This window comes from Salvia hispanica, chromosome 3 (genome assembly GCF_023119035.1).
Source record: "Salvia hispanica cultivar TCC Black 2014 chromosome 3, UniMelb_Shisp_WGS_1.0, whole genome shotgun sequence".
Classification (NCBI taxonomy): domain Eukaryota; kingdom Viridiplantae; phylum Streptophyta; class Magnoliopsida; order Lamiales; family Lamiaceae; genus Salvia; species Salvia hispanica.
In genome coordinates this window covers 53,866,490-53,892,688 of record NC_062967.1, presented here as the reverse complement: position 1 = coordinate 53,892,688, position 26,199 = coordinate 53,866,490, and the positions used below count along the sequence as shown (strand labels likewise).

Genomic DNA, 26,199 nt, shown 5'->3' with positions numbered 1-26,199 from the left:
GTTGGTTTTAGTAGAGTCGGTTAAGGGGAAACCATGCATTGAAACTTGCCTTATTCCTTTCTCTTGTCTTTATACTTGAGGACAAGTATGGTTTAAGTGTGAGCAGTTTGATAAGGCTCGTTTCATGCATCGGTTTAGGGTAAAAATCTGTGCATTTGGGGCGCTAATGTGCGTTATATAAGTTCAGGTGCGTAGTAAATCTGCCGGACCCAGGAGTTGCTGTTACCTGACCAGGCAAATGCAAAAGAGATGGAATTGAAGTGAAAATCAGAAGTCGTCGCCCGGACCTGGGAGAATTAGAAGCTGGCGGCAGGAACAGAATAGAGCATGAGCAGATTCCTTTTTAAGAGTCTTATTCAAGGGCAAAAGCGTCAAATTACCAGAGGGATGCCCTAGGGATCAGAGCCTCACCTATATAAAAGGCTCCTCGCTCACTTTTGAAGGGAGAGTTCCATTTTTTCCTTAGTTCCACACTTCAAATTTCTCATTTCGACTGCTGCGCACTTGGATATGGAGGATTCTGGCCACCGTGGTTCTAGTCATCACCGTTATTTTGCTGTGTAACACCGCCTAGTGAAGGCGAAGAAACAATCTTACTTGCTTTCGTTTAGTTTGTTTTCGTTTCATGTACTTTGTGGTTTCAAGTTTCATAACTCTAGTTCTCGACTTTGATCTAACGGATTCAGATCTATTTCTAGTTATTATGGAAGTTTATGTTTGCTTTTGTTGGATCTCGCTGAGTTAATCTTATTTCTAGCCTTTACTTTTGTTCTTCGTTTATTGTTGGATGTTTGGAGCTGAGATCTGTTGGTTTGTTGTTGGAGGTTGGGGATTTGCGTACAAAGATGTCTGGATTTGTTGAATCGTGGTGTTTTAGAGTTGAAGTTTCGCATATTTGGTGCTTGATGTTTACGTTGTGCATGATTATGGCTATTTACTTTCTGTTTCTGCATCCTTTAGGTCCAGTAGCGTAGATCTGTTAGTTTAAGCTTTAGTTTCTCGTTTTAAGTCTAGATCTAAAGTTTACTCTGTTCTCATGGTGTTTAATACTCTGTTTTATTTGCTATTCTCGTTTGATTCCCGAAGAAGATGAAGTTGTTGGTAGTTAGAACCAGATCTGCTTTATGTCAGAACTTTTCTGCATGTACTTTACTTTTTCTGCATATCCTCCAGACCACAATGTCAGTACGATCCACTTTGTCTCTTTTACTTTTCTGCATGCTTTTCCAGACCCTGGTAGTTTAAGGAAACTTGTCTTGCTTTTCGCTTTATGCTTGTCTGTCCAAATTAGGAAAGTCTGTCTAGTTAAGTTTACTCCAGTTGTCTTAGAACTTTAAAATATCTCAGTTTCTCCAAGTCATGTATGTTCCGTACGTTTTCGTTTCTTAGACCTAGTAGGTAGATTAAAGATTTTCTATTTCTCAAACCCAGTAGTTTTAAGTTCTCGACCCACAAAATTGCGTGGCAGCAGCCAACCCCTTTTTTCCAAAACATCCTCAAATGCAGTTTCGTAACACCTTCATCCTCGTGGGATCGATCCTTTACTTCCCTGTGCTAAGTTGTAGTATAGTTGGTTGAGGTTTTGAGGGAATAGAGTGCATCCAACGACCCCTTTCTGATAGTTCCACGATCTTCTAGCCTTCGAAGTCTAGTCGAATCCTTTGGGCCTGTTAGATCGAGTGACACATATCACACCGCACCGCACGTCTACTCTAGTCCTGTCAAAATGGCGCCGTTGCCGGGGATGCATGGTGTTATTAGTGTGCTTGCGAATGTTTTGGTGTAAATAATTTATTTAATATGTTTTCTTTTGTTTCTTTTTTCGGTTTATGAACAGGAGCTATCGGTTCGGACACTGGAACAACTCACCTGGTTGGAGAAGCGCCCAGACTAGTTGGCGGGTCAAGGAAACTATATTCCCAGTCACCACCAGATCGGGGCTTACAACAGGAGATCCAGTTCACCTGAGTTCGGAGAGCGACGAGGAGTCAACTTTGTCAGTAAAAAGAGAACCAAAGTCAACCTCAGAAACAGAGGAGGAAAACGTTGAAGATATGGCCAACGCAGATGACGACCCGAAGATCGGCTGGCTCACTGGCCATTTAGATGGCGAGCCAGCCCATGCTATCGTTTCTACCCAGTGCCAGAGGGCGATCGACATCAAAACTAATGTGCTGGGTGTTCTGCCAAATTTCTCGGGCCGGAGGAATGAATGTCCCTATGAATTCCTCAATGAGTTCAGTAAGCTTTGCAGTATTCAAAAGAGGCCCAACGATACAACGGAGGAGGATTACCGCCTACGCGTGATTCCGTTTGCGCTGAAGGGAGAGGCGAACACTTGGTTGCTAAGGTTGCCACCAGAATCAATCCATACGTGGAAGGACTTCAAGTTGGAATTCTTGGATTACTTTTTCCCATCTAACAAAACGAATGCTCTGAAGAAGGAAATTCAGGAATGCAAGCAGGAGTATGATGAATCGCTGAGTCAATATTGGTCTCGGTTTAAGGGACTGCTCGATGCTTGCCCGAACCACAGGATAATGGAGACCGAAACCTTCTATTTGTTCTACGAAGGGGCGAGACCGGAGTCTAAAGACTTAATGAATACCGCTAGTGGAGGGAATTTCACCAAGAGGAAGGTGAGTGAGGCCCGGGAGATAGAGAGGAAGTGCGGATGCAGTAACAGTGCAAAATGAAGAAATATTAGATGCCCGAGTGGATGCAAGGATGGATGTTAGAATGGAACAGCTGGAGAAGACTATCCTAACCGCCTTGGGAAAGAACAACTCACCAGAAAAAGATAAACAAGCACTAGGTCCAGAGGATGGATACAATTGGTGCGGACCTCAAGGAGAGATGGAGTGTCCAACCCATATAAATGTTGTAGGAAATTGGAACCAAAATAATCAGGGCAGTAATTGGAACCATTGGAGAATCAAAGACGCTCCATGGAGGGACAATCCATGCTTCAGGTGGTCCGAGGGGAATCAAAACCCTCAACTCCATATCACTAACTCAGAAGGAAACCAAGGGAACCAACCCAACTGGTCCGGAAGGAATCAAGTGGGGCAGGGCAACTGGAATCAAGGAGCACAAGGTAATTGGAGTCTAGGAGGTCAAGGAAATCAATCCAGTTGGAACAATAGGAACCAAAATAACCAGGGAAGCTCATATGTACCCCCACACCAGAGGAACAACAACTATTAGGGGCCAGGGAATCAGTACAACAATAACCAAGGAGGTCAAGGAAACTTTCGCCCGCATCAAGGGGGTGGACCAAATCATGGTCAAGGGCCAAGTGGCAGTCAACAGAACACTCGGACCCAGAGGAATCTGGATGATATGGTCCATGACCTAGTGAATTCTCAACAACACATGCAAAACAACTTGGTGGCAAACAATGACGTGGTTCACAAACTCCAGGATGCTCAGCAGGAACACAAGGCCGCGATGGATCTGATGTCGAAGCAATTATCTCATATCGCAACGTCCCTGAGCGACATGCGAGGGAATGAAGGAAGGATTCCGGCCTCAGTAAAGCCACCAGAAAGGGAAAACATCAGCCAGGGTACCCTGAGATCTGGGAAAGATCTCGGTCGTCGACACACAGAATACCTCTTCAAAACCCTCAACCACGTATACTAAAATTAGCACAGGGAAGTAGGGATCGATCCCACAGAGATGAATGCGCAAATAAACATGTTCAAAGACTCGGGAACTATTTTTGGGTTGGCTGCTGCCACGCAATTTTATGGTTGAGCTTTTTATCCTAGACCTGGTAATTGAGATATGCTATTCTAACAACTGGATCGAAAGAACTACTTCTTAAATTTACCTAGACCTGGGAAAACAACTGACGGTGGGGACCATTTACTGAAAAGGTAAAATACGGATGAAAAGCTGGAAAACAACTAACTAAAGTACTAACTAACAGCGACATCATCTTCTCCAACAATTGGCATGAAACATCTAGTAAAAACAGAGTGAGAACGTAATTCGAAACGAAGCAACAGAAATTAAAGCGACAAAATCGAAGAACAATCAAAACTAAGGCAGATCTACGGCTACTAGACGAAGTAAAGTAAAAAGAAAGCAGAAAGTTCAAAATCCATGCACAACTCGGTTTCCCCTGTTCAAATCCACACTTCGGAAGCTAAATCCACTCCGGATCCAAGCATCCGAAACAAACTCCGTCCAAAATTATATCCATAACTACAGATTCGCCGATTCACCACAGATCAACAACAACAGCACAAATCCACAACCTATTTCCCAAATCAAGCACAGAAACATCCAAAACAGAGAATAACATTCAACCTCTGAAATAAAACCTCAAAACACAGAATCAACGTAAATCAACACAAAATGAACACCATCGTGACGTAAACTAAATGCATAGATAAACAGTAAGTAGCAAACAACCAATCGACTTCGGAAACGTTGAAGTTCGATGGAATAAAAGTGCAAAAACTGAATGTAAATGATTGTATCTTCGCCCTTCGTGAGGACGGTGTTACCACTGACTTTCTCGAAGATGAACCTCTAACTACCCAGAATCCCCATTTTCCCAAGTGTGTGTGAGTGTGTGAGCTGAGAGCTAAAATCATGTATATCTCGTGTGTTGCATGCTCCTCTATATATAGGCGTGGAAGTGGGTCCAGCAGGGGCTCTCTTGTGTGAATAGTCTTCTTTGCCCTCAGCTTTTGACTCCCTTCGTCCAGCCATTTTCTCCTCGAATTCGCTCACTTTTCGCCTTTTTTTCTTCGCTGGTCCACTGCCCTTCAGTTCTTCCTGGACCTAGCGACTTCCTTCACACACCTGGCTTAAAAATTGTGTTAGACCCAGTAAAAAGGTGATTTTTCACCACATAACTGATGCATGAAATTAGCCTTATCATGGAACTACTTTCCACTAAAAGCATAAAAAAAGAAGAGTGGCTGCCACATAATGTCTAGGGCAAGGTGACCGCGTGTAGCAAACCCTGAAGGCAGTAGGAAACCCCCCATAAAAAAAAAAACCCTACCCTTAGAACCCCATTTTCTAACCTGATCCACACCCCGAAATAACCCATCAGCCACTGGGACTGTGTGTGTGCAAGGCATAAGGCAAGGAGGCAACTGGCTAGGAGGACATACAAGAGGAACTAGCTGAAGAAAAGAAAATCAAAGAAAGAAGGAGAAAATTGATCTGGAAAAATTCCAGGTCCAAAAAAATAAGAAGGGATAAGTGTGGCAAAGCCACAGGAAACATCGAAGAAAATGGTCGGAGATACTTGACCACAAAAAAAGAGGCAGAAGTAATAAGGGTGGCGAAGCCACAAGGAAGCTACTGACCAGTTGGAGGCCAATATCAGAAATTGTCCAGCCGAAGAGAAGCACTAGCCAGAAGCCCAAATACACACAATTCCCCCACATCAAATAAAGTAGTTAGTTTTTGAACCTTAGAGCCTTAGGAACATCCACCCCAAACACTACAAACCAATAGCCCCGTTACAAGCCTTAAAGACCTTCAGGAGCTGCGCGTGAGATCTGAGTCCGAAGCATCTGTGGTTTAGCATTGAGAGTAAACAGTCCTAACATCCCCTCTGAGGAATGAGTGGCTGAGTGAATCCAGTGTTTGGCCTAGAATTGAGTTATCCTGACAAGCAGATATACTGACTGGGAAGGAAAAAGGGGGCGGCAGAAGTTCAAGGCTGTCTAAGGCCGGATTGCACCTGATCCCAAGGGGAGGGATGGTTGAAAATATAGCCCATTCTATGTGTTTTAATTGTTCCTTTTTTATGTGTTTATGTCATTGTTTGTTTTTCTTTGCGTCAGAGCCTAGAGTCTTGTGTCTAGGTTAGGTAGAGTCGATCATGGGGAGTAACCAGGCTCGAATTCGACTTATTTCTTTTGTTTGTCTTCACGCTTGAGGACAAGCATGTGGTAAGTATGAGCAGTTTGATAAGCCATATTCTAAGCCTTGGTTACTGGTCAGTATGTCGTGAAATGCATGTATTATCTGCAAAAAATCAGTTGCTTAAGTGTGCAAGATAAAGGAGTCCAAGTCAGTAGGAGACAGTTCGGACGACGCAGGTGAAAAGAGCGCTAGAAGAGTGCAATATTGACCAGGATGCATACCAGAGAGAAGGCTCGAGATGGAGAAGAAGGATAGCTGGGATGATCATAAACAAGGGCAGAAAAGTCAAATTGCGAAGGAAGTCTACCCTAAAAGCAAGGGAAAACCTCCCTATAAAAGAAGCCACTTGGAGAGAGAAAAAGAGTTCTTAGTTCAGAGTTTGAAAGTCCAACAACTACACTTAGTTAGAATTCTCTCTAGAGTTCCTTCAGCATTGTCCAGTTCTTCTCGTTCCTTGCCACAGCCATGGCCACCCGAAGTCCAGAAGTCCACTAGAGAGTCATTATCCCACCGTTCCAGCCAGAGTGTCGTCGTAGTATAGCAGTTTCATCGCCCGGAGTGGCATAAACAATTTCTAATCACTTTCCTAGTTAAAGTTTACTTGTTTTCTTCATTGGATCTGTTGCAAACATTAAATCTTGTTGCCTTTTGAAGTATTTCATGAAGATCCGAACGTTTTAATTATGAAGTTTCTATTTCGCATGTCTCTTTGGTTTGAAGTTGCTTCGTTCTGCCTAGGAAAGGTTAGATCTAGCTGTAGCTTTTAATTTCTAAGTGTTGTGCATGTTCTCGTTGAGTAATCTAGATCTAGAGTTGTTGATTGAAGTTTGAAGTTGTGTTTCAGTTTAAGTTTTCGTGCATGAGTTTCCTAATTTGCGTTATCATCACCACCTTGCATGTTAGCCAGTAGGAGTAATCTGCAGTTTAGCAGTTAATCTCAAGTTTAAGCTTTTAATCGATGGATCTGGTGTTTAATTTTGTTGATCCGATTTCATCCATGGAGTTTGAGTTCGTCTAATTTCTGTTGATACTTGTTGAAGAAGAAAACATCACCATCTACTTTTGCTTTGGACCGCTTTTACTTTTTAATTATTTTTTGCTTTTGTCTTTTACTTTTCAATTGTACCTTCCAGACCTGTCAGAGTAGCCACCCAGCCACCAAATATACCCTGCTCTCTAGTTTCCTCATTTAGTAACTGTCTACTTTCCACATGTCAATGAGATACTTTGTCCCCTATTTCCACAAACACAACCACATGTCGGTCACTTTCATGCCCACTAGTCAGTAGAGTACCAGCTTTAAATTCCGTCTAGGTAGAATCTCAACCCAAGCGTGGTAGCTAACCAAAACCACCCAGGAGTATCACCACAGTTATCCGAACGTGTTCATCCTTGTGGGATTCGTCCCTTACCTCCACTATACTAGCCAGTAGAAGTGGGTTGAGGAATTTGTTTGATGTGTTAGGTTTCGGTTGTCGTGCCAACGACTCAGCTAGGTTGGGAAAACCTTGAGCATCAAACCCCATCACACGATGCCAACCATGCATCTATGAATGAGCCTAAACCTTGTGGATTTAGAGTAAACGCGAGGGCGTAAAACTCATGGCCGAAAAGGCTAGAAACATCAAACAATTGTGATGGACGACGTGTTTGTTTCAAAAACAAGACTTATATTTTGTGGGGAATAATTTTGTGATACTAATTGTCAATTTAATATCTAATATTAAAATCTTAAACAATTACTGGGCGCCGCCTACCCAGACATAGTATAACACGGACTGCACATATTAGGCGCCGTCTACCCAAACATAGTATAACACGGACTACACATACTGGGCGCCGCCTACCCAGACAATTAAACGGTCTCTAACTACTAGAGTTAAAATAAATAAGCAGAAAACAAATAACATGCTTATCACATAGGATATCAAATAATGCTCATCACATAAATCAAATTTTATTCTCTAATTAAATGTGGATTTAATTATATTAATTTATTAATATAATTATACACATTTAATATTAATTCCAAATCAATATCAAATTTGGTGATCGAAATCATGATTTACTAGTCAAATTAATAAAGAAACTTGGAGCCAAAGAAAGATCCAATCATAAAATTGAGTCAGAAGAAACTCGCGGTCATGCCGCTTCTTAGCAGACTCTTTGTTGCCCAGCAATGCTCCGGGTAACCGCCGTAAACTACCTACTGTCGGTTGCCGTTTTCACAAGCAATTAACATAAAACACCGAAGCCGGTGGAGTGAAAAACGGCGAATTTCGAGCAGGAGATTCAAACCCATATTCAAAACCTTCTCGTTTTATTTCTTTCGAAAAATTGAAAACTGATTTGAGGTTAAAGTCTCAAATCTGCTTTGTAAATAAAACAATATTCATTGTCTGCACCATTTTGGAACAAAATGTTGAATCTAATTCAAAACCAATTTCAAAAAACAATTACCGAAACAGTTCAAAACTTTCAAAATTGTGTTTCCAAAACCAATTGCGCAGCTTTTAATTTTATAAAAAATTTGACATACAAAACTAAGTATGACCATTGGTTTTGCAAAAGTTAGTTTTCGTTTATAAAGAATTGAGATTTAGATTCAAAATCCTAGCCAAATAAGAAATCTAAGTTCTCCGAAACCAGAGCAAAGTTTTAAAAAATTTCGGATTCAAAATTCAAACTTTGAATCCATAAACAGTTGTAGTTTTCATTTATTTTCAGAAAATTTTCAATTACGCGAACACAGTTAATCCACAAGTAATTAGCAAGCAAACATATTATGAATCGAGCACTAGGCTTTGATACCACCGTAAGGAATTCTTGTATTCATCTAATGAGCGCAGTAGAAATTGCATACAAGAATAACATATCTAGATTCATAATCATATAGCAAGTTGAGCATGTAAAACACGACTGAACTAAATCTTACTTGTTGTGTTGTTTTCTTCTACGATTGAATCCTGCAAGTTGAATCCACTTCTATCGAGGTTCACGTGCAATCCAATCCGATGCAGGAACTATCTCGATACAATTGCTCCGTAGAAGAATGCTAGGAATTCTTTCTACAGAGCTTTACGTATTTTCTCTCTATTGTTACGCTATTTTTCATCTCCCACAATGGAGAATAAATAACCATTATATAGAAAAAGAGTCACTAGGCTCCATGATTGTTGGGCTTATGAACTAATATAATTGTAGCCCAACTATAATTAATTAATCCATATTAATCTAATTCTAGCCCATTTCTTTTCACTTAAGCCCACAGCATCAAGGTGACTTAGTTGGAAAATATTGATGATAGACCAGTTATAGTACAATAAATTTAACAATGTCCACAGTTTTTCACACACGTAATTTATAAACAAGGCTTGAAATTTCACGTACGTGAAAATTTGGCATGTTAAATTACCTGGAAATGAAAAGGAGTTCGACAAATAGAGACTTTAGCACAAGACAGAAATGTGTTCCTCTAAATGACATGTTGAGCATGAGCTGACAGCTAACTATAACAATAATAATATTATAAGAAATTCATTCCCATTGATATAAAATACTACCAAACACAGTAAATGCTAAACATTATACAGAGAAAATGAAACATGTCAATTAATGGAATAGTTGAGATAGTGATAGTTATCCATGCTTGTCCAGTTGATTGATCAGAATCTACCCAGGATATATTTCTCGACCCACTCAAATTTGGTTTCGTAGCTACCATTTCATAGATCAGACAATCCCTCCTCAGCCCCTGCGATTGTGTGTAACCCAAAAATCTCGATTCAACATAGGCCACTTTGCAGACCATTTCGCCCCTCAATTATCCTTCTTCTACATTTTATCCTCACCCTAAATCCAAGTTAACCTGAGTTTCTCAAGTTTTGGTCAAAAAGAAGGTCGATTTTAGGAGTTTGCATTCACATCTCTCTCCGTCTTCGTTTGTAATATCGTCCTCGTTTAGAGCCCAACCCATCAGATCTCTTCTAGGTTGATGGATGGAGGTATTTCTATTGGCATGACAAACTAGTTAACCCATAATAAGGTGATGTTGTCTATTTCCATTCAATTGGATTCCCTCAGTTACCATTTTTTTTTGAATTCACAAATTTATTTAACCTTGATTTCTGAAAATAACAAAATACTTGCATTGAATGTTAGATACAGTGATATTTGACTTGGCCTCATTTACTCGAATGTCAGTTGAAGGTTTTGTTTAAGTGAATTCGCATTGAAGTATAGATCCAGTGAATGAGGTCTATGATTTATTTTTGTATGTTGCATTGAAGTATACTTTTTAGTAGAAAATATTCTAGAATCTGAATAAGTTGAAATCTTAATACACCCGCGGTTTGGATTGAGCATTGGCAAGAAGTAGAAACACACATGCGGTCGTCAATTCACACTATCGTACGAAGCGATAGCTTGTCGCTTACCCTAAGCCGTCTACGTGCATCCATGTGCATGTGTTTCACCCTACTGATTAACTAGGCTAGACTGGCATCGTTAAACTCTATGTGCGGCGCACTATTCCCGCCAAAAGAAAAACCTTAACCCATGACTCAACTAATTAACTAGCACATTGAAGTAAGAACTTCCACAGAGATGGACACGGACCAAGAACACTATACTCGGATGATGTCATGATGTTTTTGGTTGCTACCACGCAACAATTGTGGTGTAAGTTACCTACTAGATTTGGAAAAGGTACCGAAACCTTAAATCTAAACTGATCAACTAGACTAGGAAAGTGAATGTGGTATTCTAGATCGAAACTTAATGGGCACGTAAAACATAATGAGCACCTGACTTCGGTGTCTCTATGCTAACTACCTAAATAGAGGGAACATGCATAAAAAGTACAACAAGGACATTACCTAAAATAGCAAAAAGCTGCAAAAGTGTGAAAAAGACAAAACATCAAACTGAACCCAATCGCATTTCCTAAAGTGACATCTGTACTATTTTATCTTCTTTGCATTATAATTTGCAAAAAAAACTCCATGGACATTTAACAAACAAAAAAAGTAAGAACATAAAGGCTCATAAATCAAGACACCATAAAAACGTTGGACCTACTTTAGACAAACATGAAATCAGACGAGAAAACATAAATAAATCTAGAACTTAACCACGAGAAAACTCCAGATCTACTGAACTACCTAACTAACAATTGCATAAAGCATCCAACAAATGAGAAACTAGTAGAAATGAAAACAAATGCAAGGTAAGTAAGCATAGAAAGCATGAATAAAATAACACTATCCACTAAATGGAAAAGAGTCCCAGAACATAAGTGCGAAAGAAAAACAACTTAAACCGAACATGTCTTGGTGCGAATAGAAATATAAATCAACATAAGAAAGCAAAAAAATAGAATTGTTTCTTCACTCCGAAGAGTGGTGGAACGAGCTAGCTATGGAACTATTAATTTTTCCACTTTAACTATTTTATAGTACTATCAATTTTCCAAATACGTGTGTGAAAAAAAAGCGTATCCCTTATATTGGGACAGATGGAGTAGTAAAAAAACATTCCTTTAAATATAGGAGTCCATATTTTTAATTATCCATGCATTAATATTTGCTATATTTGAATTTGCTATATTTGAATTTGCTATAAAACAAGTCGACTAATTAATAATTATTGTATAAATACTGGTTTATCTACGCATTTGGGGGTCCAACGAATAGTCAATATTTACATTTTTAATCCCCAAACTCTCCCATTACTATTCCGTCTAGGGTTCTCTCCCAAATTTTCTCCTTTTCCTTTCGCAATTCCCCATTTCATTCAAGGTGAGGAAAAGGATCATTGCTTCAGCTCAATTACAATAATTTGTAGCCAGGTTAACTTTTTTGGTTTGCGATTTCTTCAATCCCCAATCGTATATGTGAATTATGCGCGCCCCGAATGTCTATTTACTTATTTAAAATTATTATTATTTTTCTTCTCATAGCTGCTTTATCTTTCAGTTTGAGGAAAGATATGATTTTAATATGTATTCTGATTAGGCGCATTTGTAATTGAGCATGGTTGTACTGTCGGATTTCATGTAGTTTTCGATTGCAGCTAGGGTATGATGACATGTTCTTTCTTTTAGGATTTTTGGGGGAAATGGGTATTTTGAGATAGGGAGTTGTATATAAGTGAAAATGAGTATCTGTTTTAGATTTGGAGTCAACTTTGACTGATTATTGAAGTTGTATGTCATTCAAGTTGGAGGAAACATTCATGTGCGTAAGAAATATAGTAATGTTTAAAATAAAAAAAAAACATTTTTGTACTGCAAATAAAATATTATCTGGAAACTTTGGATTTGTTTCTGGGGAATGGTGTTCATACTCTAAAAAAAACAGAATCTCACTCCTCAGAAGAGGAAACCACCCTCTAACAGTATTGGTTTATTTTAATATATTTTTGGCCAGAATGTAAACCGGATGATTCTCTTTCTGTCTATCAGTTACTAGTATTTCTTTTGCATGTGTGTGGTATGGTGATATTTGTTTATCGTTACTGCTCGTGATCATTTATTTAGTTACATGATCTTTGATTCCTTGTCATTGTAGGAACGGGTGATCCATAATGTCTGAGATAAAGTCATCTGGGAGACCATTTGATCAATTATTGGAGAAAGTATTATGCATGAATATACTTTCTTCTGATTATTTTCGTGACTTGTTGAAATTGAAAACATATCATGAAGTTATTGATGAGATTTATGTTACTGTCACACATGTGGAGCCATGGATGACTGGCAACTGCCGAGGGCCTTCTACTGCTTTCTGCCTTCTCTACAAATTCTTTCTTATGAAGCTCACTGTCAAGCAAATGCATGGCTTATTGAATCACCCAGATTCTCCTTATATTAGAGCAGTAAGATCCTTTCCCGGTAGATATGTCATAGAAGATTTTCCTATTTTCTGTTTTAAGGTGTTTACAGTTATTGGTATGAAATGATTGATGTTTTCTAATATATCCTTTTTTCAGATAGGATTTCTCTATCTAAGGTATGTAGCCGATCCAAAGACTTTATGGAGTTGGTGTGAACCGTACGTAAAAGATGATGAGGTATGCCGTATATGCCTTGTCCACTTGATTCTGTAAAAGTTATTTTTTATTATTATGAACTGGTTTCTTAAAGTTGGTTTTATGTAGTTTGAAATGACTATAATGTGTTAGACTTTCAATGGGCACACAGAACAGATGCTCTATCATAATACTGATCGAGCCAGCCAACTAGCTTACATGTCAGCATAGTGTTTGTTATATTAATTTAATCATTAATATATTTCTCAAAGCGACCAAATTTCCATGCTTAGTGAACACATAATTTATAATTTAGGCAAACAAATATAGCATTCACAGCACAAATATGTGAATTTTTTTATCTTCAAAGACATTCAGCATGTTTTTCCTGTGGCATATTCTCAATAAAACCAGGCACTGTGGTTTGCATATTTCTCGGAAGTCAGTCTCCTTTAATGAATACTTTCTCTTATGGTACTTTTTGATATTTCCACTATTATTTTAATGTTTTTTATTTAACAATTTTATAAGCTACCGTGCTATCTCTCACTGACTGCAAGGGAATCTATGATTGTTCTGTATGGGTTATGTGTGGATGATCTCTTGCCTATATGACTGGAATTTCCTGTTGTGTCTGATGCATTATGGCCAGGATGGAACAATTTTACAATTCATCAGTGGTGCATTGGCATGATTCCCTCCAGGTGACCTGCTATGTGGGAATTTTAAAAATAATTGGACAAGGTTTTGTTGTATATATGATAAGTTATTCATTGTTTTACCATCTGACTGTTCTAGTTCTATTTTCACTTGGTATCTCATTCTGCATTACTTAGGCTGTTGCGCTAGTCATATCTGGGAACATTTCTTGAATATATTCTCAAATTGTCTAGTGGCTTCCGAGGCACCTTTTTTTTATGTCAGCACCATTATGTTATTAATTTTCTTTTTTATTTCACCGTCAACTTGTATCCATTGAACATCACTATATTTTATGTCCATCTCTTAATTCCAGGAGTTCTCTCCTGGTTGCAATGGCCGTATGACAACAATGGGTGCGTATGTGAGGGATTTGCTTCTTGGACAGGTTGTGCATCGTCTGCTCTTGCTTTGAATTGAATTTTGAGATTGTTGCTTTGTTACCATCAGCATCTTTGTCCTTTCTGATAAATTGTTTTCTGTATGCAGTACTATTTTGACACACTTCTTCCTCGTATTCCGGTGCTGGTATTGCGCACTGTTGTAGCCAATCTTGAAAATATGAACCTGCCATCTAAGCACTGTGGAGTTACTGGTGAGACCACTCGTGGAAGTGAAGAGACTGCAAGAAGACCACCTTCTGTCAAGGCTGCCCTTTCTGTCTCTTTCGGTCAACGTGCCCCTCATCGGACAATAACTAGGGATTCATCTCCAGTTCGGCGTACAGCTAATCATTCTTATGATCGAGGTAATGAATCAAGACGATCTCCCCAAAATGGTGATCGGGATCATCCTGGAAGGGAGAGAGACAGAGGCAAGGATAAGGACGACAACTGTGATCAAGACAGAACCAGGGATCGGCGGTATAGAGACAGGGACGATGAAAGGCGAAGAGAGCCGGAAAAAGGTAAGGATAGGAGACATGATTATGACAGAAGATCCCAAGACACCTACAGAAGGAGTTATGATAGGAGGGACCGTGAAGACTACAGGAGAGAAGGCAGTTCTCGTCAGAGCAGAAGTAGGAGTAGGAGTAGGAGCAGGAGCAGGAGCCGGAGTCAAAGTCGGAGCACCCGTGAATATGGTAAGCATAATTTAAGTGGTCACAATCCATTTAGCCATGAAAGTAAGGAGAAGAGATCTGCATCTAGTAATCTGGCTGAGCTCAAAGATCTGTATGGTGTATCAAGCAATCAAAAGGAGGTGGCTGAGGCCTCGGAGGGTCGCCCTTACAGGCCCAGTGGTACCGAGGAGGTGATCAGACTCGGTGGTTCATCATGGAGGTAATGTGATTTACTTGCAAACATCAACTCTCTCCTGTGAAGGAAATCACTTTCAGTTCGATATTCGTTGTTAAGTTATCGCCACTGATTCATGACCGAGAAGTATGGCAAGAGTGTGATGCATAATCAAGTACTGTGTAATGTATTCATGGCGTGATTAGCAAATGAAAGGGGATATGAGGCGAGAGATCTTCGATTATGACGATAAAAAAATTTGGTAACGCTCTTTTCTCAGATCTTTGCTTCTTGTAATTTCAACTACTGTATAAGCCAATTTTAAACTGTAATGTGCGAGTACTATACCTAATGAGCAAAATCAGTTTGAACGATGCTTTGTTTTTTAATCTACATTTATGGTTCTCTCATTGCATCTCTTTTGGCTTTAATGAACCTGCAATTTTTCATTAATTAGTTAAATCTGGCCTATTAGTTTCTCTCAATGAGAAATCCAGTACTTATATTATCTCCTTCAGTAATTTAATTCTTCATCGTTTCTCACCTCCTCAATTTTTTGGCTACCCTAATTTAATGATTACACAGACTTTTAAATCATCTCAATTTTAACTTCTCATCTCTTTCTTCACCCTTGCTCCACTCTCCATGTTGTTTTAATTCTCTTCATCGTTGTGAGTTTTCCTGTTTTAACCCTTTCTCTTCATCGTTGTGAGTTTTCCTGTTTTAACCCTTTCAGCACCCTTTCTCCATCTCCCCCTATTCTGAATTTATTTTCAATTGATGATGTTCTGCTACCTCTCTCAATTTCTTGATACGTAATCTGAGATTTTTTATTGGACGAAGTTGAAGAGCCAAGAAAATTATGCGGAGCTGTAAAAGGATGGTGGAGACTGGAGAGTTTCTGGAGATTATTTTATGAGTAAAAAACTAAATCTCCCTCTCTATATATAAGAAAAAGAGCAATAAACATAAGGTACGCATAATACACTCTTAAAATCCTAAAAATTCTCAACTCCGCAGATCAAATATTAACACACGACACAAACAGAGCTGGACGAAACATAGTTCATCCTAATAATGCCCCAAACCAAAGCAGTAGCATTTCACGTAATTATGTATATTAAAATAATAAGATAATCAGCAAACCCCCTTGGTCTTTTTCTTGTGATCAGCAACCATTTTCTTCCAAGCATCAGTGATCTCCCTCTGCACTTCAAGGGCAGTCTTCTTCACCACGACAGCATGCTCCTCGTCTGTGGTGATCTTCTCAGTGACCCTCGACGGTATCGTGTCGAGCTCGTGCATAATCTTCTCGATGTCCAGAACAAGCCTCTCTGCCAGAGTCCGCGAGAAGTCCTCGCGTATGACAACACGAAGCACCGTGATGTGCTGCGCGTCTGGCGGCATTGTGTAGGCGGGGACGATCCACCCATAGCGGCGGAGCATGTCGGAGATCTCAAACTCGTTGTGGCGGCTGTTGTCCTTGAGGCTGAACGCCACCAGCGGGACGCCGTGGTCCTTGGACACAATGGTGAAGCGCCCTGTTTTCTCGAGGCCTTCTTTTAGCACCATCGCATTTTCTTGGCAGTTTTCCATTATGTTGCGATACCCCTGCATTTTTTAAATTAAGGTCTCTATTCTCATTTTATTGTATTCCTACTAAGAAATATTGAGCATATGTAGAGATTGATTACTTTACCTCATAACCTAGCCGAATGAGTTGATAGTATTGAGCAATTATTTGACTGGACCCTGCAAATTTTTGAAACATCAAACTTAGTTGATGAACTTAACCCATCCCACATCGGAGAATGGAGTGAAGTTGGAAGCTGTTGTCCAATCTCAATTAGTTTGAGGTCTTTCGAGGGTGACCCAAAAGCAAAGTGGACAATGTCAAACTAATGTGCAGTCGATTGTCCTTTCAGTGAGATACATTACCTTTGGAAAAGTTGAGGGTGAAGGTGGGCTGATCTGATCCGAGATAGTTGATGTGGAAGATTAGCTCGTCGGGCAAGTCGTCCTTGGTCCTCCAAATGGCCCACCCGATACCGGCATACACCAACCCATATTTGTGCCCGCTCACATTGATACTCTTCACCAACGGCAATCTGAAATCCCACTCCAACTCCGGATACAAAAACGGAGCAATGAAGCCACCACTAGCAGCATCCACATGAATGGGGGTGTCCCATCTGCCAAGAGAAAATAGATTGTTATATACTCCCTCCGTTCCAATAAATATTCGGCATGAGAATTTATGCAGTGTTGTTTTGTAAGAGAAAAGAAAAAGTATAGATAGTGTTGTTTCTATTTTAGGAAACGGAAACGTTTCATATTTAATGGGAGAGCCCAAAAGGAAATAGTTTCATTTTTAATGGGACGGAGAATTAAGGTACCCTGTTTGTTTGTTCTTCTCGAGCAAGAGGTCATTGAGGCGCTTGACGTCCTCGAATTCACCGTTAAGAGTAGAGCCTAAGATGGCGGCGACACAAATGGTGTTCTCGTCGACCATCTCGACGGCCTTGTCGGGGTCCATGACATAGTATCCCTCGGTTAGCTTGACCTCCTTGAGCTCCACTTCGAAATAGCGGGCGAATTTCTCCCAGCAGACTTGGACGTTGGCGCCGGTGACGATGTTGGGCTTGTCGTGGGGTTTCCCGAGCTCTTTCATCTTGTTCTGCCATTTCCTCTTGAAGGCCAGACCGGCCAGCATTATGGCTTCCGAAGATCCCACGGTTCCCACTCCCACCGCCGTCTCGTCGTCTCCCAGCGGTGCGTTGAATAGATGCGCGATTATGTTCACACACCGGTTCTGCTCCAACACAATTTCAACATTGTCATCCATATAGGAGTATATGGCATCCCATGACCAGAAATTATTAAGAATATAAACTCATTCGGTCAATCATTCAAAGATACATTTTGACACGTGAATTTAAGAAATTATTTAACTTTATGAAAAAAATTTATAAAGAAATTAATGAAACATGGATCTCATTCTTTGTGTTTTTATAATAGAATCTGAATATAAAGAATTGGTAAATTATATAAAACCCACTTATTAAAAATATAAAACAATGTAAATGTGTCTTAATGTCTTTAATTGGTGAACAGCCCCAAATGGCTAAACATGTCAGGTTTTGGCAACGGACTCTTAATTCTACTTTCTAGAGTGAAATCCTTAAGTCGCAGGGGACTCCTAGGTAGGTTTGGACCATGAAAAATTAAAGTATTAAGTGATATGTAATTTGTAAGGCGTGTATAAATTCTTTTTCATATTCTTCTACATTTGACAGTTTAATTTTTTGTAATGACTAACATATTTTTGGATCCATCATCCCAACACTTGACACATTTAATTTTTAAATAAAACCAAAACATCCTATTCTCCATCCTACTTGATGGAGGACAAATTTTCCGTTTCTTCCTCACCTAGTTGGGCCAGCAGCGTTTGGACCACTATCTAGCGTGTTCCAGACTGTTTCGATTAATTAGGCAAAAATATCAACTTTTTTTACCATAAATTATTAGTAGCTCTATCTTAACATCATAAGTTGGCAGCAGATATAATCGTTTTACTTTATTTTCTACTTAGAAATATATATTCCATCCGTTCATAAAAAATAATCTCATTTAGCTGTTTTTTGATATCCACAAAAAATAATCTCATTTTTAAAAATACAAAGTTTCTCTCTAATACTTTACTCACTTTTCATTCTTTCTCTCATATTGTATCTACTTTTTTTCTTCATTTTTATTACTTTACCTACTTTTTTTATACCAAAATCCCATTAAATTTTTTGTCGTTCACAAATGAAACTATTTTCTTTGAACAAAGGGAGAGTATATACAAAAATATACTCCCTCCCAAGGAAGATGACCTCTTTCTTGGGTGGCACGGGATTTTATACAATTTTATTTTGTGTGTTGAGAGGAGAGAGTAAAATAAGAGAGATGGAATAAAATAGAGATAAAGATGTTTCCATTTTAAGTAATGGATCATCTTAGTTGGAATAAACTAGAAAAGAAAGTGAGTTATCTTCAATGGGACGGAGGGAGTACATTACTACTTGGCTTTCTTAAAATGTAAAGTAATTTGGGTCTCATCCATCTTTGAAATACTCCTATAACAAATTAAACAAAGTTCGGAAATCTAATAAAATCAAAAGAATAAAAAAAAATAAAAATCAAGGATCTATGCATCGGATACCAGCGTGAGTGGTTAATTTTATAAGCGCATTGACATGATGCCATACTAGTATTCATTTTCCTATAGGATGACATCCACGCGTCGATTAGTGGTTGGTCACTTTTTCTATTGGTGCAGAAGAGATAAACTACCCCACTTTGCAAAAGTAGTAGGTCTACTTCACTAATTAAAAACCCGACATTTTCTATCAGTGCAAAAGATTAAAAAAAAAAAAAACTACTCCACTTTGCAAAAGTAGAGTATACTAACTTTCTTTGGTCTACAAGGAGTCCAATTGTCCACATTTATTACATGACAATCAAAAAATGGTGGATCTAAATAAGGGAAATAAAATAATGTTAATCGGTATCGTGGAATGTGACACCTATCATCCTCGAGGAGTTGTTGGTCTTAGTTTGACAAATTGCAATCCCTAATTTGTGTAAAGTGAATTTATTAGTTAAATATATTGATGTAAAAAAATGTTAAAAGAAACTGATTAGCTGAGTGATGTTATTGTCGGACGTTGAATGCACACACTATGGCCTTGTTCGGTTGGTTAGATAAATAGTCTTGAGATTGTAGTATGGGATAGCTCAAGATGGGCTTTATCAAGATGCCACCATTGAGATGTGACTAGTCGGTTAATGTTGTAATTGATGACAGCAACTAAGAGAGAGAAGAGAGGGGTGAGATTAAATTAATCGGAGGGTTAGTGGTGCGATAAGTTGTCTGCCATAAACACTTAAAATGGCAACATTGAGATGGGCTTGACACGGGCCTTGTGGGCTCAGATTAATTTAGATTGCGGCAACCGAGCATCAAATTAGTAAGTCGGCGAGACACAATTAATATAACCAACCGAACGCCTCCTACATCTACATATACATACTATACTCGTAATTAAATGATTAAAATACGTGCATATCTTTTCTACCAAACTAGTGCGACTGTGGGGAGGTGAAGAGTGACGTGTTCAAATTGATTAATACAGTACGGAGTAGTGCAATGAAAAATAGCCACATTAGCTATCCACATAAGATTTTTTTATTAGAATATTGAAATTTGTATAAAATAAAGTAGGAGTAACTGAATAATATTTTAATATTAATTAGAGTTATTAAATCATGCAGTATGTTTAGTAAAAATAAGTTTGGTTGCATAGATTTATTGAACTAAAAATATTACTAAATGGATTCATTATGTAAATTTGAGTCATTAGTAATCAACTAATCATTTGTATGAATCATATCCATATATTTCAAGTAAGAAAAACAAATATTTTAGAAGGGATTAAGAGTAATAAAGTAAAAATAAAGAAATTGGGGGAGGAATGGATGGGAGAAAAATGAGTACTCGCCTGTAACTCGGTGGTGACGGGGTATTCATCCATGTCGACGTAGTTTTTGTTAATGGCGGTCATCACCAGCCTGTCGCACTCCGGCTCCATCCACGTGGTGACGAAGGAGGCCAGATTCAGCCTCGGATTTCCGTCCAGCATCAGCTCGTCGTTGATGATCTGGTACGCCGCTTCCTTGGGGATCGAATTCTCCGACATCTTATACCTAATTAATTAATTTCGCAGGGGAATTCAGATCCATCTAATTTGAGTTTGAGTTTGAGTTTGTAATTGTATATTTACCTGGGGAGAGAGTGGCGAACATATCGCGAAGCGAAAGTCGAGTGGACTGAGACATCCGACTGGGAAGCGGCCTTGGAGAGAACCATCGGAAGAAATAACAAACAAGAGACCAAGACTGATTAAGTGATTACTGATTAGTGTGTGGATTCGCTTCTTATACTTATATTATATATATACAGAGGAGTGGTTGTGCAGCATCAGTCGGTAAGGCTTTGTTTGGGACATGAAATTGTATTGGAGCTTTCAATTTCAAATTCACTACTTTATCCGTTCCAAGAAAGATGCTGAGAGTAAAGTAAAAGATATGAAATAAAATAGTGATAAATGTGTTTTCATTTTTAGTAATGAATACTAATTATTTAGTATAAATACTTGAATTTGGAATTGAAGTTCATATTAAAAGCTAGGGAATTCAAGTATTTAAAAAATCATGCAGACTGCATTGTTGTATTGGTAAAGTAATATTAAAAATAATATCTAAAAAGAATAGTAGTAGTATGAATTTTGGCTCCACCATCATTTGATCGGTCAGCATTCAGTGGTGATAAATTTATGGTTATGAAGACTTGTACTTATTTTTGTCGCCATCAATAGTAATGGAAATGTTGATTTGTTGGCTTTTAAGAAAAAAATAAATGTGTCGATTAATTAATTGAGATCGGAGTTTGGTTTAGTAGTGTGGACACGAGGCATGAATGTGATCTTTCCTATGCATTTTACAATGCCGTTGTCAAAATAGGATAAAACGACTCGTCCCAACTTTCAATTTTTTCATTGGATTTAAGAAATCACAGACCATTTTTTGATTAATTGCTTATGGCGATATATCTACCACAAAATCTGCAACATCATATAATTAATCAGATTGAAATTGGTAATACCATCAAATTAGTTGAGCATTTAGAATAATTAGTTTTACCAAAATAAAAAGATATTCGATGCATGTCCGCAGTCGTTTGCATATAATTAGAAGGACGAAAGAAAAACTGATTAAATTATATTAAGATGAACTATTAAGTGCGAAAAGCTTATCAATAGCTAGTTTTTCATTTAAATTGTTTGATTGAATAGCTGTCTTTATGTTTAACGCATATTGAGTGAAACCAATAATCGAAACGTGGAAATATCTTATTTGCCACTTTGATTACTAGTTGAGCGGTGTAGACACGTTCTAACAAAACAATCAAATCCATAAAATTGATTAAGTGTTGAATTATAAAAAGTATCGATCAATTTTATTGATGTTCGCACCCCTCTGTGCCTAATTTTTCCTTATCTGGATACAAATTGTCACGTTGCCCTTTCAGTTTGCCTGCGACGTCGCTTCAAAAAAATAAAAAAATTAAAAAATAGTCATATCCATTCTAACCAAGATAGTAGTAGTATATGTTTCGCCCCCTCTATTTCTGAATTCTGTATCTGTCTCTCAACTTGGAAACTTTTTTTTTTATCTATAATTCATGTTTTTTTATCTTACGTGCGTACTTATTTACGAAAATGTATTTAAGTTGTAGTATTATTTAATACTCCATCCGTCCCATAAAAATTATTTTATTTTGGTTCGTCCCACAAAAATAATCCCTTTCAGTTTTGGCAAATATTTTCTCTCTTATAAATGAGTCATATTATCTACTATCAATATGTTAAGTATTTTTTCTTTTTATATTTTATATTCTTTACTAATTTCATATTAAAATTTGTATCGTCCTCCAAATTTATATTTTGATGGGACCTAAAAAAAACTATAATGCTAACTCTTAAGAGCATCCGCAGCAGTGAAGGCTGCGGTGCTCGTCCGTCCGTGCCAGCGGCACGACGCTGCCCTTAGCCAAGAGCACGTCCGTGCCGCTGAGCAGCACACGTGGCGACGCCTCATTCGCCAACGGCATAGCCGTTGGCTTATTTAATTTTTTTTTTAAAAATGCGAAATTAATTGAAAAAATGTTTTTAAATAAAAAAAATATTTTCCCACTTCCCAAGAAAAATATATCTGTTTTCTTCTCACTTTTAATTTATTTTTCAATTTTTTTGCCCCAAAATTCACATTTTCATCTATAAATTCCCCCACTTCAACACAAAAAAATCACATTCTCATCTATTCTATCATCATCTACATTCTCTCATCTTTTTTCCTCATACTCTCTCATCTAAATTCCCACCACACTACACAATGTCCGGCTCCGGCGATCACCCCTCGGCATTCGTGGTTGGAACCACGATTGGTTCGACTCCGGCCAATTCCCTAGTCCGGAAACACAATTTACGGCTCCTCTTCAAACCCAAGGTTCGCAAGCTCCGGGTGGCTACCGTTCTTACCCGGTGCACGACCTAAACGCCTCCGGGTTCGGGTGGGCACTCGAACCCAGATCGGGAGGGAGCAGCAGCTCTACTCCTACTCTTACTTCTGTTCCTACTCCTCTTGTTCGTGGCATCCGCACCCCGTACACTCCGGGTGAGATGATGGCGATGTTCAAAGCCTACTTGGCAGTCTCCGAAGATCCGGAAGTTGGCACGAACCAGACCGGGGAAACGTATTGGTGGCGCATCACTCGTCTTTACGCGGCCCGAGCAGTTCCCGCTGACCGCAAAGAAGGAAGAAGGCGACGACCACCCGCCGTCGCGCCCCGACTCCAGCCGCCCCCGCCCCCGCTCCGGCTCCCTTTTTGCCTCCTCCACCCCCGAACATTGGGTCAACTTTATTTGAACGATACGTCTAAGATGACTCCGGAGCAACTTGCAACACATGAACAAATGATCCGGGGTCTCAAGAGGCAATTGGGGTTAGAGGACTAGTCTTCCACGTGTGTAATTTTTATTTTCTAGGATTTTAATTATGTAATTTTTATTTTTTAGTATTTTAATTATGTAATTTTTATTTTTTAAGATTTTAATTATGTAATTTTTAATTTTTAATGTATTTTTATAATGTAGAAATGTTTTTAATAATTGGAGTATTTAAATTGAATAATAGAATGATGGGGCCCTTGAGCTTGTCTTTAGCTAAGAGTGCGGATGTGGGTGTTGTGCTCTTAGCTAAGGACAAGAAGTAAAAATGGATTCAGACCCACTTCTGTGCTCTTAGCTAAGAGCACGGATGGGGATGCTCTAAAATTCTTGAAATTATAGTATACGAACAAAAAACCACGTGCACATCTAATCAGAAAATTGAACAATATTATCGATAGCTCCTTAAGCCAGAAAATTAGTGAGTGAAAATAAATTGAGCATAGACGGTGGCATTTCCGAAAGATTAAAAATTAAATCAAATGTTCATGAATTAAAACAAACCAAATAATTAAATACTAAATTTTAGATACAAAAACCTCTCTTCACTCCAGATTCAATTTACCTCTTCTCTTCATTTTCATGCGTGTTTTTTAATTTATTAATCGAATTTTTAGTTTAGATATCTTAAATAGATAAATCACCACTGACTTTTGTGCAAAATACGAAGGCCTGTTAGAGAAAATCACTGATCTAGTAGAGACTCAATATCACAAAAGAATGTGCTGTGACGTTAGTTAGAGAAACAACTTCATTTTATTATATTCCATCCAAACGTGGGACTCTCGTTTCAGTGATTTTTCCAACTCACTTTTATTCACACTTTTTAAAATTTATGCCGAATCAAATTTGGACAATATTTCATAGGCGGAGAGAGTACTAATTATTTACCCCAAAAATGCAACGAATAGTTAATTGTGGAACGTAAGTCTGAATGTCTGATCGTGGAAGATGACAAACAAGGACTCGTAGATAGACTACTCCCTCCTTCTGGCATTAAGAGTCCCGGTTGAGTTGGGTGCGGGTTTTAAAAAATGTTTGAGTGTGTAATAATTGAATGTGGGATCCATTTGCATTATTATTTGCTTTATTCTTTGGATGTGTTTTACTTGTGTTTTTTAGTGTTTTATTTTATAATATTTTATTTCACTTTTTGTGGAAACGTCTAACCAGAACTTCTAATGCCGAACGGAGAAAATGGTCAATCGGGACTCCTAATGCCGAACGGATATTCATAGGATATGACTTAGATGGTTTATTATTTGTTAATTTTATTTATTTATTGAAATGAATTAAGGTAATGTTTATTACAAGAACAAATATTTCGATTAACGAAATAAGGTCACACCATCCATATATGTACGTATGATGGCTGCTAGGCCAGTCATAGGCCAGCCACTCTCTCTCCCTGCCACGTCAGCAGCACTAAAAATCCACCTACCACATCAGATTTAGGTCAGCCACAATAAAAATAATTCAAAAAATACTACATTTACGGAATTAAAATTACGATTAAATTACGGAATTAAATTTACGACACATATACGGGAAAATTAATTCATTTCACTAAAAAAAAAGTACAAAGATTAAAAAAAAATACATGATTTTTTTTTTTAAAAAAAGGGCTTCCACACACGAGCCCTCTCTACTCCTCGTCGCCGTCCTCGCCGCCGTCGCTCGCCGTCCGCGCCGCCGCCCGAGTCTGAGCCCACGTCGGAACCCCCCATCTGTGCCCTCGCGGCATCCAAATCAACTCGCATGCTCTCGAGTATCGAGTGAAGAAACATCTTCTCCGTGGGGTCAATGGCGGTTCTCCAATCTTGAAAGACCTTGTACATCTGCTCCCGCGTTTTTTGACGCGAGAAGAAGGTGTACTCGCGTGGGGGGGGCGAGACGACCTCCTGGGGCGATAGGGGGGATCCTCCCCTCATCAGTGCCTCGTTGCGCCCGCTTTTGTCCAACCGGGCGAGGGCGACGAGCATAGGATGGAGGGGTCGGAAACTCCTCAAGCATCCGGGGAGGAGGTCGTGGGATCCGCCGCTGCTGCCGCTGTAGTCGCCGGAATAGTTCAGCCTCTGCTTCTTCGGCCACCAAGCGTCGCACCCCACCCGGAACTTCTCGGAGTCCTTCAGCAACTCATAGCATTCCCAAAAGTGGAAATCCTTGTACTTCCCCGCCAAGGGGAACTGACTCTCGGCTATCCTCCGGGCATCCTCTCATTCCCGCCCACTAGTGAGCCGGACGGAGGCGTTGGCGTACAACGCCGAAAAACGGCCGACCGCGGCCCCGATGCGCTCCCACCCCTTCCGGACCTCCTCCCCGCTGAAGTCTTTCCCGTGCGGGCAGTGCCTCCTGTAGGCAGCTCTAATCTTCGCCCACATGTTGACGACCCGCTGGTTGTTCGCAACCGGCGGATCGTCGCACACCTCCAACCACCCCTTGGCCACCCTGGCGTACTTCATCCTCCGTCCACTTCCTCCGGGCGGGGGTGTCGTCAACAGCGGGCTGCGACGACTCGCCGACCACCTTGGCCTTCCCCTTCGTCTTCTTCTTCTTCGCCGCGGCCCGCCCCGCTGGAACGAGAGTGTCCGGATCCCCGAGATCGATCCCCATGTCATGCAATGACAAAAGGTCATCGCCAGTGAACTGCGTCTCCACCTGGGTCGACGTGTGAGACGAAGCCGTCAAAAAATCCAGAGAGGGACGATAGACCGTGTCCC

The 26,199-nt window shown here is 39.4% G+C and overlaps 2 protein-coding genes across 10 annotated transcripts; one reads left to right on the top strand and one right to left on the bottom strand.

Moving 5' to 3' along the window:
- The first annotated feature begins 11,572 nt into the window (after window positions 1-11,572).
- On the top strand, window positions 11,573-15,274 carry LOC125214317 (pre-mRNA splicing factor SR-like 1). Of its 9 annotated transcripts, none has more exons than XM_048115290.1 (6): window positions 11,574-11,696; window positions 12,468-12,534; window positions 12,643-12,774; window positions 12,889-12,969; window positions 13,943-14,014; window positions 14,116-15,274. In XM_048115290.1, exons 2-6 carry the CDS (start codon window positions 12,484-12,486, stop codon window positions 14,911-14,913), a joined length of 1,134 nt encoding a protein of 377 aa, XP_047971247.1. In that variant the 5' UTR covers window positions 11,574-11,696; window positions 12,468-12,483; the 3' UTR covers window positions 14,914-15,274. The 9 variants fall into 9 exon arrangements, 8 of the variants coding, with proteins under 8 accessions (XP_047971243.1, XP_047971247.1, XP_047971241.1 ...); XR_007175098.1 differs by adding an exon at window positions 13,580-13,631 and having other exon boundaries at window positions 11,599-11,746; window positions 12,468-12,774; window positions 14,116-14,181; XM_048115288.1 differs by having other exon boundaries at window positions 11,601-11,746.
- Window positions 15,275-15,827: 553 nt separating this feature from the next.
- LOC125213873 (glutamate decarboxylase-like) lies at window positions 15,828-20,912 on the bottom strand. Its single transcript, XM_048114643.1, has 6 exons — window positions 20,696-20,912; window positions 20,414-20,618; window positions 17,261-17,676; window positions 16,803-17,056; window positions 16,564-16,616; window positions 15,828-16,475 (listed from the first exon to the last, which is right to left on the bottom strand). The coding sequence occupies exons 1-6, from the start codon at window positions 20,779-20,781 to the stop codon at window positions 16,002-16,004; spliced, it is 1,488 nt and encodes a 495-aa protein (XP_047970600.1). The 5' UTR covers window positions 20,782-20,912; the 3' UTR covers window positions 15,828-16,001.
- Window positions 20,913-26,199: the final 5,287 nt, after the last annotated feature.